The sequence below is a fragment of the Glycine max genome, chromosome 19 (genome assembly GCF_000004515.6).
Source record: "Glycine max cultivar Williams 82 chromosome 19, Glycine_max_v4.0, whole genome shotgun sequence".
Classification (NCBI taxonomy): Eukaryota; Viridiplantae; Streptophyta; class Magnoliopsida; order Fabales; family Fabaceae; genus Glycine; species Glycine max.
In genome coordinates, this window is record NC_038255.2 from 1,509,503 (window position 1) to 1,525,493 (window position 15,991).

The following is a 15,991-nucleotide window of genomic DNA, read 5'->3' on the forward strand; positions in this document are numbered from 1 at the left end:
GTTAGTTTTGCTTATGTGACCAGCTTTAGCGAGACAAACATGTTACAAGCCGCCTCGCCCGCAACTCTGTCGTGGCACGGCAAGTCTCCGTCACGGTACGCGGTGTCCTGAAGGCCATCGTTAGGGTTCAACGCCCCTTTGCTAGTGGGTATTCGCGTTTTCATCCCGTTTGCATGAGAGATGTTGGCTTTCTCGTTGCCGTTGTCGCACGTCTCGCAGTCACTGGCCTTGTGGCCCTCGCACCACCACGTCGTGGCGGCTCAAGGTCACACAAGGTGGTTCCTTCTCGCGCCTCCCGTGCTATTTGGCTGGGGTTTTCACGACTCTTGGTGTCCTCCATCATGTCGTTGTGTCGTGTCTCGTTGTCACCAGTCCCGTGGCGGCCTTGCGCTGCCATACCCTATGCCCCGTGGCGTCAGGGCTCGTGCCTCCCTTTATGGTGATGCTGCGCTCCCAGCATTGTTTAGGGTGTTGCTGCACCTAGGGTCTTCCAAGCCTTTTCCTTGCTTGCGGGTTAGACCAAGTCGCTCTGACTTGGTTCAAACCCTAACCCTAATCATAATAATAAAAAAAATATAAGAGTTGAAATGGGTAGGAATGGTTAGACCTAGTTTGTAGGAAAAAAAGGACTACTAGGAGTACAGTTAATAATTCTGATGGGCATACACCCCCTTTCATTTTGTGCCTAGCATATTTTTGTTAAATATGAAATAAAAATAAACAATACTAGCTATACCCTCTCCTCTATGAATGCACCCTTACCACTTAGGTTGATGACCAAGTTTGCCATGTTAGTGCTCCATTTGTGTTGATCAAGTCAAAGTCAACCCTTTGACTTTGATCCAAAAAATATAATAAATAATAATGATAATAATAATAAACAAGTAAATTAGTTGATAGCTTTTTATTTTATTTTATTTTTTTGTTTGTCTCTATTATTTTTTTATTCTTCAATTTGATTGTTTTTTTATTATCATTGCTTAATTAGTTAGTTTAATTAATAATGTGTGGTAAATATTCTCTTACTTATTTATTTTATTTCCCCCCCCCCCCACATTTTAACCCCGCACCCTCGATTACTAAGTGTGCTCTTTGCTTCTATTCTATCATTTTCCAAACACACTCTATTTATTTACGCACATCTCATCCATTTAATTAATAACATAGTGTTATGTCAATTATTTATTTTGCAATTCTGCATTAGTATTCTCTAGTATGCCCTTACGTTTCATGCACTCCATGCTAGGTCTCCGACTTGATTGGTAGTGTTTTAACAACGTATGAGTAAATTTTGTGAATGTCATGCATGATCTTCGACTTTCTTGACTTCGTAAATTTTACCGCAAAACCAAAATCTTTTCTAAAAAAGGTAAAAATACTCAACAAATACTTAATTCTCCTTTTTCTCAATGAAAATTATACATTACTTGACATCACTTCAAGGTTTAATGTCTGAAGTGATTCTCTCTGCTTTTTCTTACAATTCAAAGTTTCAAGGTCCAATGACTTAATGACTCTTTTTCACGCAATTAAAATAATTTTTTTTAAAAAAAATAAAATCAATCCAACACACAAGTTGTTTTCTACCCAAAGAATTATATATGTTTGATTTCCTCATTGCACCTGGAGATACGTAGGAGTGAGGGGAAACCCCTTGTTGATTTTAAAAAACAAAAAAAATACAAAATTCTCTTTTTCTAAAAATAAATTTTTGTTTTCTTTTTCTAAATAAAAAAATAACAAATATAACTTATGTTCTCAAAGGAGTTACTTTATTTTTAACACACTCGATTAAAGGGTGTTGTCTTCATGACGGGTGACGCGTGGAGTGCTGATACCTTCCACCACGTGCTTAAACAACTCACGAACCCTTTTTCTCAAATTGTAGATCATTCCTTATTTATTTTTTTCATTTTTCCGACGTTTTCCTTAAATAAATTTTGATGGTGACCCCCCAATTTTCTTGTTGGAAAACCCTTTATCTTTTTATCGTCGTTGCATTGTGACCCACATTGCGACACTCATAAATATCCAAATCTGAAGATGACAATAACTTACCTACCCTTCTCTTGTTTCGAAATAAAATTATCTACTAAATGTTCATCTGCACATGATGAGTATTAGGTGGATATATTTTTGCTATTGCATTAAAAAATATAAAGTATGTGTATAGAAAACCGTGATACTATTAGATTCAGTTAATTTAAATATGCACTTGCTCAACATTATGGAACACCTCTTTTAAATACTACGTTGATAGTACTATTGATTGGTTTTTTATCTGAGTCATGTATCAAGATTTTTAAACTATGTTTGCTTTGAACTCTAGAAATTGCTACATACAATTGTCCATGGCTAAACACTAGTTTTGAAAGGTATAGTTACTACTAATTTGGTACCATTACACAAACCTTCAGCTTGGCTTATATTCCTTAAGAGCATGATTGGGGTACCTACTTTAAGCTTGACACAATCATTTGGAAGTCCAAAAGTTCTTAAAAATGCAATAATTCAAGTGTTAGTGCTTCAAAATTCTGGTTTTCTCCATTCTATGTTCTATCAAATGAGTTTGAGATTAAATATTCTTTTTCTTCTCTTACAACAATAGAGAAAAACTTTATTAAGCCATGTAATATTTGAAGTTAAATGTTTCTCCACTTAACGTAATAGAATAAATTTATGTTTTAAAATTAAATGAAAAACCTGGAATTAGTGACATGAGATATTGATTAATTTGATCCATTATCTCAATCATGGAAGCCAAAACTACTCGGCATTGCAATAAATATTCATTGTTGTAATGTTGCAACAAATTTGGATATGTGCTCTCTACTATGGTAGCGATAGGATCATAAAATTCAGAGGTCAAGAATTCTGGTGGTATTTCAATTTTAGCTTACCCATCATTAGGTTCAGATATTTTCCCATCACCAATATCCAATATCCATTGTGAAAATTGATTTAGTTCAGTAGCAGTTATGGTTGCTATGCTCCTTTGCAAACACATATTTTTTTGTCAATGTTAACACATGACAATAATCCCAAAGATAGGATGCATTGATAGTTGCATGTACAATATCTGAACAATCTCCTCTTAGAATGACTAGTAAAATTTGCCGAAAATCTCCATGAAAAATTTTAACCTTTTCGCCAAACAATAAACCACTGTCTGTACTAAATCCCATAATGTATCTTAAAGTTCTATCCAAAGCCCTGAAATAGTCTTTATGTGTCATTGGAGTTTCATCTCATATAATCAATTTTGAGATTTTCAAAAGCTCCGCAAGTTCACTCCTTTGGTGAATATTATAAATAGAGGTATTAAGAGTTGGAACAAGGATTTTGAATTTTTAATGTGTTGTCCTACCACCAGGCAATAGAAGAGAAGCAATGTCACTCAATGCTATGGTTAACACAATCTCAGGTTAAGACCTAAAGTTGCCAAAGTCTTCCACATGAAAGTTTTACCGGTACCACTGTACCCATATAACAAAAACATACCACCTTTTTTAGCTTTTACAGCATCAATATTTTTGTGCAAGATTTCCTTTTGCTCATCTGTTATACATGATATATATAAAATCAATATCAATAATATGAGTAAAAATTACTATTTTATTCCATAAAAAAAATACTTGTAACTAAGTTCAAATGTATTTGATATTTAGCTTTTAGAAGATTCACATCTTAATCAAGTTCACTCATGATTAGTCGATTTCCCCCACATACTTCTAACATAACCTCTGGGATATGAAATCATTGGGTAATCCCTTAGACTCTTTATGCTTTCCTCCAATATTTTTTCAATCTTCAACATTGTCAAATTTTTTATATCTTCATCACAAAGTTGTAAATCTATAAAAAAAAAAAATTAAAATTAGAATTGTAAGTTATTCAATTTGCAGAACGAAAAATGATAAAAATGACTTGTAGTTAATAATTAAGAAAAAATACTTGTTATATTTGTCAACTTTTTTTGCTCATAAAGAATTCCATCAAAAAGACATTGCCATGTTCGATTCCACACGTCCTCCAGTCTATTAATGTTGTCTGATAACAACATTGTCACGAAGAGCTTTCTTAAATAATGACTTGAACCCCATTCATTTGCTTCTCTAATGGCTTCAATGTATTCTGTCATCATCAAGAAATCCCATGGCAACACATTCTTCCTTGAAAATGGAATACTCAACATTTTCCATAATTCTGATTTGTTCATAGGTAGTAGAACCCTTACAAATTGTTAACATCATCCTCAAATAAAAAAATTCACTTGTATTTGGAGGAACCCAAATTAGTCTTCCAATTGTATAACCTTTTTTTCTCTTGGTTTCCAACATCTCTTGCTTTTTTTCATACACAAAGTTTGAAACAAATTGATCATATGTCAAATTTTTAGCATCAGGATACATTTGGTTGGCAGCCATCCAAAAAGTAAACATTGATGCAGTTACACTTGGTTTGGAAAGGGCATCATCTATACAATCATCATCCTTAAAATACACAACCTATTCTCCAGGAAGATGAAAGCACAATCTCTCCACAGCTGGCTTACTATTATGTATTGCAAAAGAAAAGATTCTCCAACATGCTTTAGATGATGATATATACCTGCAATCAAGGTATTATTTGATTTCATCCATTGCCTTATTTTCATATGAACCTTCATGTTCATTTGAGCAGATTGAAGCTGTAATGTGATTGTAACCTTTGTTGATATACTTAAATAAGTATTTAATTGAAGTACTTTGATTGTTCCATTCCATGTTAATGTGTGCATGGTATTTCATCAACAAAATCGAATTATAGGGACCACACTCTTGTTGTCAAGACTAATACCATTTTTATAATAGAATGACCATTATTTCTCCTCCTATAAATAGAATATCCATCTTGTTCAAGAGATGTTGACTACTGAAATTTTTTAGGATAGTACCTAAAGCACCTTCCACTCTTCATGCGTGGTGATGATTTGTTGGTTGAATCACATGGTCGATGGATCATGTGTAACTTCACCAAGTTGTACAACTCTTTCTGATTATGTTCACATGGTACCTCTACTGAATTAATCTTGTCAATATCATTTGCAATAAGATGCTTGTAAGATGGATGCATGAAGAGAAGCAAATGTGCATGTGGTAGTCCACGCTTTTGAAACTCAATGGTATACATGTTTACAAAATCAAGAAAGTATAAAAAAAATTATATTAGAGCAAATTAATAGCTAAAATAAATAACTATATTCGTGAATACCAAATATATACTTAGACAAATATATACTTACATGCTACAACTCTTCCTAATATATGTTTTTTTAGTTAAATCTGCAAGTAGTTCAACTAACATCATTTTGAAGACTCTTGAAACAACATGAGAACGATCAAAAGCTTTCAAATGTAAGGGATCAATAAGTCTTTCAATTTCAAGCCAACATGGATTGTAGGTAAATGTGACAAATAGATCAGGAAACCAATATGACTACAAATAGCCATACCGTAAAGATATAATTGATTCATATATCTATGACCATCGATAAAACTTGAAGGAAATATAACTCTTTTCCCTTATTCGAACCTTGACTTTGTGTAGTTGAACTTGAATATGATAAATTGGATAATTCGTCTACTCTTAGTTTTGTCTGGTTCATTCTAATGAAAGATAGTCTCTCCGATTCAAGCATCAAATATCCAACCACCAAAAATTGTTGAAACAATCTTCTTGACCTTAATAGAGTTTGAACTTCTCTAGTTGTACTTTGTATTAAAAAACAAAGTCATTATCTAATAGTAAGGTGTGTTCTTTTGGCACTTGCTGTTTTGGCTGTAGCTCGATGAAGGACATGATCTTTATAGTCGTCCTCACCATAAGGAAACAAAAGAGGATATTAAAATCCCAAGTAACTTGTGTGTAATTCATCTATTCGATGTAATTTACCACTTTGTGTCTCCATGAGGATAAATCTATTAAATGTTGTATCAACATCACTTGGTATTATTGCAGCAACTTCAGAAACAGTGGGTGTGTTGTATATTCTACCATCCTTGTGTCTATCAGAAATTAATTATAATTTATCCCTTGGACAGGTTGTTGTTTTAGTCTATCTTGGGCCATCCTTAAACATTTTGCCTGTGTATTCAATTCATCAAGCATAGTTGATAACCTTGCAACTATGTTCAGATCAATGCTAGAGCTGCCCTTAAAAAAGTTGTCAAGTTTCATATTTGATGTCAGTAAAGATATAAAACTTATCATATGAAAAAAAATTAGGGATAAATGTTTTTACCCCCCCCCCCCCCCCCCCCCATACTTGAATCTTATTTTGCATTTTCTATATCATAAATGTAGAGTTGTGCAAATCTTGGAATTTGTCCCTTCATAGGCAATAAACTCCCAATTTGGTGGCATGCTTGACCTTGAATGTGAACATTGAGTGGTCCTCTACCATTATTTATCAACCTATCCAGCTTAACTCTGGGTGATGTGAATGCAAACATCATGTTATATGTCTGAATATGTTGCTGAAAATTCTTATTGTCATCAAATTTGTTGTCAAACAAAAGATGTTGAAGTACATGAGGAGGTGTCTTTAGAAATAGTAGTTGCACTTTTCCATCACCACCTCATAGATGAAATTTAGGATTTGGTTTATGTCTATACTTATGCATCATTTCTTGATACCGCATCAATGCTTCACAATATTGACACATCATAAGTGGATCTCCAATATCAAAATATTATGCAACAATATGCATATAATAACTTGTTAAACCCTGACACATTACATTTAAATAACAAAATATATTTAATTGTTTTAAGAACTATTATGGTTTGTATCAATTTGAACAACATTTGCTTTTGTAACTAATTCATCTTCATCAGAACTTTCGCTAGCATCTATAAATTGGTCACATGAAATATAGTAGAAATCACTCAGTATGTTGAAGGTAAAGAACTCTGTGATTATATAATCATTTCATAAAATACATTCATCTAGCTCAAGAACATCACATCTTTCATTGAATTTTGCATTCACTCCAACCATTGGTGTAGATGAACACTATAAGGCTGAAGTTGCAAAAGTCAAATTAGGTTGTTGATTACCAACACATTCATGTGTATAATTTTGACTACTTTGCTGAAATCTCTTAATTAGATTTAGACCAATAGAATGATTTCCAACTCTGCTCCTTTTCTTGCAAGAAGGGTTTAGACTTGAACTTGGATGAGTATATTGGCTATTTGTAGCCAACTGCTCATTATGTGTCCTCGATGTTATGTTAGCCTATGGTGTATGTTGTGTGGATCTCCTATTCATATTTTGCCTATTAATCCTTTTTTTCTTGAAGCACATTCTTCCGCTTCAAACCAGTTTATGCAACAGGACCAATGTAATAATTCTCTTTATTGTCCATTGTTCTATAACTAAATAAAATATAAAAACACTACATTTAGTAATCTGTTTGCCATGCATGTTCCAAATCTTAACTAAATAGGTGAAATTTAAATGTAGATTAGTAGCAGAATATGTAGTATAAGACTCGTGAACACCCATAGAAACGAACACTAGACCAAAAAAAAAATGAACCACACAAATATAGCATGGACTCTTACTTCCTGAACCTACTTTTTTCTTACTACACCCCAAAAGACCTGAACAAATATAGATACCCCCACCTCTCCCAAGCAAGTCATGTCTCCACCCATATACTGTTATTTTCACCACCCACATGGTGATAATTTTCTAACTTTTGACAAAATATAATTTTGTTGAACTATTATACAACAGAATCATATTTTCTTCTGATTGTGGGACAAAAAAAACTAAAAAAATATTATATTTGTATACTTAAATATCACATGTTTTTTCTATCTCTATTTTTTCTTAACAAAATAATATTTTATTAATATTTATTAGTTTTTCTTCTGTCTCACCTTGTATCTCACATATTTTTTTATGTGTTTTTTTCATCCCATCATTTATCACATTTAGTAGTTTCTTTATTTTTTATATTTCCCTTTTCCTTTTACTCATCCACTTCACAATTAAGGTGTATGTTTAACATTTTTCAAGTTTTAAATAACTTGTTAGTTAAAATAAATAAAAAAGAAGAAGACAAATCTTAAAAAATACTTATATTAATTAACAAAGTATGTCCCGGCATTCAATTAAAAAACTAAATAATTAAATACTTCACTCATTTTGAATCCCGTTTTGGACGGATAGCAAATGTTTGATCCATTCCCCTTTTGGGTCCTAATAAATATCTCGAGGGGTGGGGCCCACGCAGAATAATATAGTCACATGGCTGTACGAAGCATCGGAAGCAACAACCAATAGCAGCTCTCCACATTCATAGGAACGTCGCAATCTCAACGACACCATCACAGCTCAGCAATGGAACTAGAGAGAGACACGTGGCATACCCACGATGGCGCTGTCGGTTGCAACAAGTCGTTGAGAGTTTATGAAGACACAACTTCCCTCGTTATTCCGTTCCTCACAACGCAACCGTTGTCCCTCCCCTTCCGCCGAGGAACACAAACAACAACCTCAACTTAACGGTTAGTTACTTACTTATAGCTTTTTAGTTCCTCTTTCCCAACAACAACTCTTCTTGTTTTAACCGATTCCGCGTTTTTGTGTTTTTATAAAATGCTTGCGTTCTGATTTTGAATTCACTTTAATCATTTTCATTTAAAAGGGTAATAAACAAATTCACACTTTTCTTTTTTTTGTTTTTGTGGGGGTGGAAACGAATTGTAGCATTGTGTGCATGATGGAGGAGATGAAAGTTTCTCGGCGGGTGGAGTGGTGGCAGAACATGATGTTCCCCGTTCGGAGGGTTTGGTTTGTCGTTGCCAAGCGCCTCGGCATTCGCAAAACTGGTAACTCTTCTTATCATTTTCTTTCTTTCTTTTTATGTTAGTGTGATTGTAAGTTTAGTTGGGATTTTCAATGTGTTGATGCATTTTGGATCTGTCTCTGTTCGTTAGTAATGGAGATCAATGTGTTTTAGATGTCCTTTTGGTCTAAATTAGTCTATATTTGATGAATTGTCTCTCTAATCCTCATAAGTCATCTTATATTTCAAATTTATTTAGAAAGTATAAAGATTAAGACTAATTTTGATAGAAAATTGAGAGATTTAAAACACATTTTTACCTTTCTTAAAAAAACACACATTTTACCTTTAGTTGTTTTAGTGATGGCTTCATAATCTATTCTGAAGGTTTTGATTAAGCATTTTTATGTGATTTAATTTTAAAATTGGGGAAAAAGGGGTTGGAGCGAAATTAATTAGCAAGTCTCCTAAACATATGGTACACCAATGTGATTTTAGTGGCAAACTTTAAGATGTTTTTCAAGAACGATACATTAAAAAGTCTAACTGGGTTGGTTGAATAGTATTGTGCATGAATTGTTGCAGTAAAAATCCTATTGATAAAAAAAGTCACAAAATTAAGGTGTTTTGGGGTCTTTGTGATTGCATGGGAATATTCAGCAAATGTTAAAAGATTACATGATGGAACTACAACCGCGACTGTAATTGAAAACCTTGTTAATTAGATTAATAATGTTTGTGAAATAAATAAAATTGCAGGGTTACTGAAGCTAAGTAATGATGTGAGGGCATGCGAATATGAGGACATTCAAGTGATGTGGGAGATACTAAACAGAAACGAATCAGAGTTTGGTCGTTCTTCTAGCACTAGGAAAGGCAACAACAAGAAGGGGCATTGCTGGAAATTATTGAGGTGGGCAAGGTGTGCTCCATGCATGTGCCGCACATGATCATGATTGCTGTGTACGTGAGAAGAAAAAAATCCAACCTATGTGTTGGTGTGGTTTTTCCTGCTTCAATCATGAATAAAAAAAGGGTTCTGAAGGGTTTGTGTAGAACACGGTTCTTCTTTCCTTTTGAATCAACCAACTCAACCATATGTAAATATCAACTGCATCCACCAAGTTCGATGTGTGTGACCATCTCATACTCCATCCATGTGCTTAATTAGTGTGGTATCGAAATTGTTGTATGTGTAGTTTCTGCTGTGTTTCATCATCATCATCATCTTGGTATGTGTTCAACCAGACGTTCATGTATTGCTTTTAGAGATCCATGAATCGTGTCTATCTCAGGCTTAATTCCAGCTTGGTTTTTGTATCAGAAAACTATATATCTGCATTCTGCAGAAGAAGGTATATAAATATGTGTAGTTATTATAAATATTCGGAATCTCATGTGCATCAGATACACCTATATGCATACTATATGTTCTTTAATTTTTTTCTTCTTTTTGTAATAATAGTTTACAAATTGGGTCTCAAAAACTCATCAAGATTAAAACAATTCTCACTTCACGGTTCGATTCAAACTCACCTTTTTTTTTTCAAGATAGGATGCATATCCTTCCCAAATTAATCTTTATCTGCAATTAAAACACTTGCTAATTATTTCATGTCGTAAATTTGCATTGGAATCATCTCCTCGAGAGCGGTTTATAGAGAGATGGATTATCACTATTTAAATTACTAGCTGCTCCGTGGCTAATTGCATTTCCAGAAGGAATTGAAGCACATCAAATAATCTAGAAAGTAATCAAGTATGACTTCATCTGGAGAATATACGTTATGTATGCTTGATTGTTGCATAATTGAGATTTAAATTTCTAGTTGCAAATATTAAAGTAATTTAAGTGTGTCGGCAAACTTACTTTAACTTTTTTTCTTTTTGTTAAGAGATTTTTCTTTCTTTCCTTTCAATTATATTGAATTGTTTTGGGCACACTACTTGGCTGACTTCAGTTTCAGGTAGGGGACATGAATTTATTACTTTTTTGGTACAGACACGACTACGTTACGTTACTTTAGCCAAACGGATTAAATAATTGAATGCTAATGATGGAAAAGGTCGAGAGTGAATCAAATTACCCCCACAAAAGCTTACAAATTAACTTAAGGGAATAAAATTCATAACGAATGAAATTCGACTCAATGTGAAAAGTTTGTTTGACTAATTTACAACAATTTGAGAAACTGATCATAAAAAAAGGTGAAAGAAAAAAAGTTTATTAGTTTGTGATGATTTTTGTCCCAACCAATTTATAACAATTATAAATTATAAAGGAAATAACATCGTCATCCTTTTTTCTGAATATTTTTACCCTCAATTATTATAAAACAATACAACATTTTTTTAACTTTCAATAACAATTACATTTTTTAAAATAAATTAAACCCAATTACATATATAAATAACTTTCAATTCTAGACACGGTAATTTTTTACACTAGTACACTATAAAAAAAAACCCTTTGTCATAACACACATTTGTTATAGCACACATGTTATATCCTGTGTTTCGCATGTGTAAAAGACAAGACATGTAAGATATAATATACATGATTTTTGTCACGACCACTTGTAAGATATATCCCTTGTCCGTTTAATCAATGGTTAAAAAAAATAAAGGGATAACATGATAAAATTAAAAAAAGCAAGGGTTATCATAATAAAATTTATTTTTATTACAATTTACAAATATGAACAGAAAATATTTTTTATTTATTTATACGTTTAAAGAACAGAATTATCTATCAGCTATGAGTTTTATTGCTTTTTTTTAAGGAAAGAGTTTCATAGCTTAGTACAAGGTTTCTTTAGAGTGAATAGCAAATTTATTTTACATTTCGCAACCAAGTTAACTTAAATAAAATTATAATAACCAACTACGAGTATTTTTAAAATATAAATAAAATTTATACAAAAAATAACAATGATTTATATTTATATTATTTTTTTACTAATATTTTATTATTTTAAATTGAAATAAATTTCAAATTGTAAAAATAAATTAAATTTAGGCCTGATTAAGTTATAATAATCTTAGGATTTAATTCATCTAAAAATATATTTAATTTAATATAATTTATTAAGATTTAAAATTAAAATTAAGTAATAACATTGAAAGGAATAAAAAGTATAAGTAAAATATAAGAAAAAATATAATATACACTCACAATATAAAATAATTTAAATGAGTATATAACCATTAAACTTTAGAATTAAAATTAACTGTTTGATGAAAAAGGAGACTTGACTTAAAGAGAAAGAAAATATACTTCTTAATTAAGAGCATTCTTGTTCTAGACTGATCATTCAAGTTTATAATGTACATAGAAGAGAATTTAAAATTATTTTAATTTATAAGAATATAAACACTATTGGCTAATATATATACATTCAATCTATTGTTTTTCTTTCCGATCAAAAATAGTTATATATTCCCCACCTTTGCGATTAGCTTACTTCCTTCTTTGAAGTTGTGGTTCAGATCATCGATCTCTGAAACAAGTCCAATTATTTTTATTCATGTGCATTTGTTTGAGATGTTACATCCTCTTTTAACACATGTACCATACTCCCATTATTTTCTTCATGTGCACATGGCTGAGTGTTTCGCACCGATATTTATTAAACAACCTCGTTCTTCGGTAACCTTAAGAAATAGTCATTTGTCTGTCGTTACAAAAAGGTTCTAGTTTGAATGTTGTTGTGGACATTGTTGCACTCTCAAATTAATTTGAAGAATCATAAGTAGTTAAATAAATCGTGGTTTGATTTGAATACGTTTAAATATAATGTCAAATTTGATTTGATTTGTTTCGATATTTTGTGATTTAGATTGATTGAATTATTTTTTAAAAGATGGAGATGTTAATTGGATGAAACATTAAATATAATAAAAATATTTAAAGTATTAAGTATTTTATTATAAATTACTAATTAAAATCTTCTTAATTAGACTAATATTTGTCATTAGATTTTTTGAGTAATTGAGTCTAACATCGACCAAGTGGAGTTTAAAGATTTCATTCAAGACTACATGAAAGACAAACATATCTAATTAATTCTAATAGTCTCCCAAACACCTTGAAAAGGCCATTTTATTTCATTAACATACAAAATCATGAATTTTATTTTAATGCATTTTCTAATAGAGTCAAGGATTGCTCTCCCTTGACCCATCTCAGGAATTTTGCATTCGCTAGGTTCAATGAGCACTTTCTACCTAGAGGTACTCACAATTTAGTTGACGCAATTCATCTTTATCTAGGGTTGCTGATTCACGTTATAATTAAGACAACTTCAAGAAAATAAAGACAACAATGATTATAAAAAGGAGCAATTAACAACGGACAATAGAATAACACACTTCCTTTTTCTAACACAGCATTTTGAATTCACAACCCTTGTTGGCTAGGTATACTCCAATTATTCTTTTTCACCAAACTATAGGGTCATTAGAGGTTTCATTTAATTAATTAACCTTAATTACCAATCATCCCTATAGCAATTGGTGGATCAGAGAAAGAGCCATTCAAAATGAGCGTGGCAAGCCATCGGTTTGCTGCTTCAGAGTAGTGCACCCCGTCCCAGCTAATGTACTTTGATGGATGTTTACATTTGTAGTATTCTTCTTTTCCATTTTTATTAATTTTCTTTTTACCACAATCAACATGGATAACATTGGTTGTGCCACAGCAGAACTTCTTTGGATTAATAAAACCTGCCACATACAATTAAGCATATAATTCAACTTTTAGTTATTAATTTTTATTAATAAAAAAATCTTGCCGCGTACAATTAAATATATAATTCAAGTCATACGGGTAATAAACTAGTAATAGTTGCCCTTATAAAAAAAAAAAAAACTAGTAATATTTGCCCTTTGCTAAACATCATATACTACAAAAGTTTAATATTTTTAAAGTAGTTCCGGTCGAAATTTGTTTATTTTTAATCTGTACATTTATGAGTGGATTACAAATCAATAAAATTTTAATAAGAATTAAAGCTTATACCATATTTTTAATGAACAAAAATATATTTAAGTTCAAACCAAGTTAAATGTGGGGATTAAAAAATATATTAGATTTTTATATCGATTAAATTAAATTACTTCCTACTGTCTTAAATATAAGAAAAAAAATTGACTCAAACTAATTAAGAAAGTTAGTTAATCACATTTAATTACATCAATCTTCATTAAAAAATTATTTTTTTCAACTTAACCTTTATTGGAATATAAGAAATAAAAAGGAATCATTGAAATTAAAACCTAAATTACATAAAGGTATTTTAAAAATAGTAGCATTAAATGAGGTAAAGTTAATTGAAATTTTTATATTTAAGAAAAAAACAAATGTTTTTTTCTTCTTATATTTGAGATCAAATGAAATAACATTTTAAAATATTTTGAGGAATTAAAATTACATTACTTTTAATAAATATAAAAGCTAAAAACATGCTAAATTTTTATAAGGACTGAAATAAAACTTTGAAATATTTTGAGAGACTATAAACATATTTTACTCTAAAATTAAAAACTAAAAATGATCACCTTGATTCCTTGCATTTTTTATCAGTTCATATTTGGCTGAGTAGACATCAACATTGGTGAACTTGGCCGTAGGTAACTTTTTCCTTAGCTCAAACACAATGTCCTTAAGCTGCTTGTTAAACTCCTGAGCAATCTCATTCTCCATTTTTCTACATCCAGTAGAATCCAAGTCTTCAGGTCTGGGCTTGTTCTCCACACTTGCTCGTGGCAAACATCCAATTGGGCCTGTATTATGTATCCAAAAGAATCTAGCCCCTTCATTGTAAAGTTTCTGAAGCAAATTAAAAGCAACACAAGAGTTGGATAAAATGGTGCATTATTTAGTGTGAGTTTAAAATTGAAGCCAGAATTGTTAAATGTGACTCATGCATAAGCTAATTTTAGATTATGAACTTTTTTTTTTCTTCTCTTTTAAATGTTTATAAAAAATTATCCAAATAGAGTTGAGATACAAATGAAATATGAGCAAGACAAGAAAGCCAGGTTGTTTACTTGTAATCCTTGAGAGAATTGGCTCAATATATCAGGGATTGTTGATCTGACAGATTGTGGATCTGAGGACATGAAACCAAAGCTTAGATCGTTCTGACCAATATCTATGGTGTATAGGGCATTGGAGAAGTCCATGGACTTGGGAAGCCTGCTTTTGAAAGGTGCATCTTCTCCTATTATACAAAATATATCATATAGTTCTTGTTTTTGAATTTTCCATCTATGAGCATCTATATAGATTTTTTTGTAAGCATCGATGTCTAGTTCTAGTCCTAATCTTGGGCATACAAAAATTAATTTATTTTTGTTTTTTTTTCTCATTTTTCACTAATATTAAGAAGTAAAGTAGTTTTTTCTTAAAAAAAAGATTTACTCTTGAACAATATGAATAGAGGAACGATAACTAACTGTTGTGAGAGCTTTGATTATAGAGAGCCATTGTCCTGGACTTGAACTGTGTGAATTGAGATATTTGAAGCCCAAAGAAGACTGGACTAAAGCCCGTGGGTCGTATGGATGAACCACCAGCTGCAAAGTTTGCCCCATAATTGTAATTTGAACCAATGGAATCCAAATATGCACTCAAGTATGGCAGCTTCAACTCTTCAGCTAAATTGGCATGCATTGAAAAGAACATTAATTGAGAGAGATAAATGGTGAAACAAACCTTTTGTTATGCAATTAATCATGAATTTATCCTGGGGTAGATCAACCAAAAAATTGTGAAAATGTGACATGGTATGAATTTAATTAGAATGACAATGTAAATTTACACACTGATCTAACTGTGGATTGTCGTATGCATTAAATTTTCATATATATTTAGAATGATTTTTAAAGGTGGAATAAAAAAAATATTTCTAAAAATATATTTATACTTACAATGTATAAAATTATGCTCGATGTGGTATTACAAACGGGAACGGGTCTAATTAAGTCAACCTGGTAATTCGATTTACCCGAACCAAATTGAAAAGAAAAATTCATATCTATTTAGATCATTGTTTGGTTTTGATTTTAAATTTACAAATATAGTGATATCGGTTCAAGTATATGATTTTAGCATATAGAACTTGTCATAACCCAAATAAACCTGA

At 31.5% G+C, this 15,991-nt stretch overlaps 2 protein-coding genes across 3 annotated transcripts; one reads left to right on the forward strand and one right to left on the reverse strand.

Moving 5' to 3' along the window:
• The first annotated feature begins 8,500 nt into the window (after positions 1-8,500).
• On the forward strand, positions 8,501-10,054 carry LOC100305542 (uncharacterized). Its single transcript, NM_001249901.2, is given in 3 exon segments — positions 8,501-8,562; positions 8,765-8,886; positions 9,603-10,054. Coding segments are annotated over 2 exon segments (303 nt in total). The 5' UTR covers positions 8,501-8,562; positions 8,765-8,774; the 3' UTR covers positions 9,794-10,054.
• A 2,884-nt stretch (positions 10,055-12,938) lies between these two features.
• On the reverse strand, positions 12,939-15,326 carry LOC100806117 (GDSL esterase/lipase At5g14450). Of its 2 annotated transcripts, none has more exons than XM_041012821.1 (3): positions 14,895-15,326; positions 14,403-14,673; positions 12,939-13,568 (listed from the first exon to the last, which is right to left on the reverse strand). In XM_041012821.1, the coding sequence occupies exons 1-3, from the start codon at positions 15,213-15,215 to the stop codon at positions 13,330-13,332; spliced, it is 831 nt and encodes a 276-aa protein (XP_040868755.1). In that variant the 5' UTR covers positions 15,216-15,326; the 3' UTR covers positions 12,939-13,329. The 2 variants fall into 2 exon arrangements, with proteins under 2 accessions (XP_040868755.1, XP_040868756.1); XM_041012822.1 differs by having other exon boundaries at positions 14,403-14,657; positions 14,895-15,035.
• Between the last annotated feature and the right edge of the window lie 665 nt (positions 15,327-15,991).

What these genes read in the sequence shown, in the direction of transcription:
- LOC100806117 (XM_041012821.1), bottom strand. Translation starts at nt 15,215, where the DNA reads ATGAGAAAAAAAAACAAAAATAAATTAATTTTTGTATGCCCAAGATTA. An exon ending in AATTCTCTCAAGGATTACAA is followed by an intron (nt 14,674 to 14,894) that starts GTAAACAACCTG and finishes AATTTGCTTCAG; the next exon opens with AAACTTTACAATGAAGGGGC. An exon ending in AAAAAATGCAAGGAATCAAG is followed by an intron (nt 13,569 to 14,402) that starts GTGATCATTTTT and finishes TGTATGTGGCAG; the next exon opens with GTTTTATTAATCCAAAGAAG.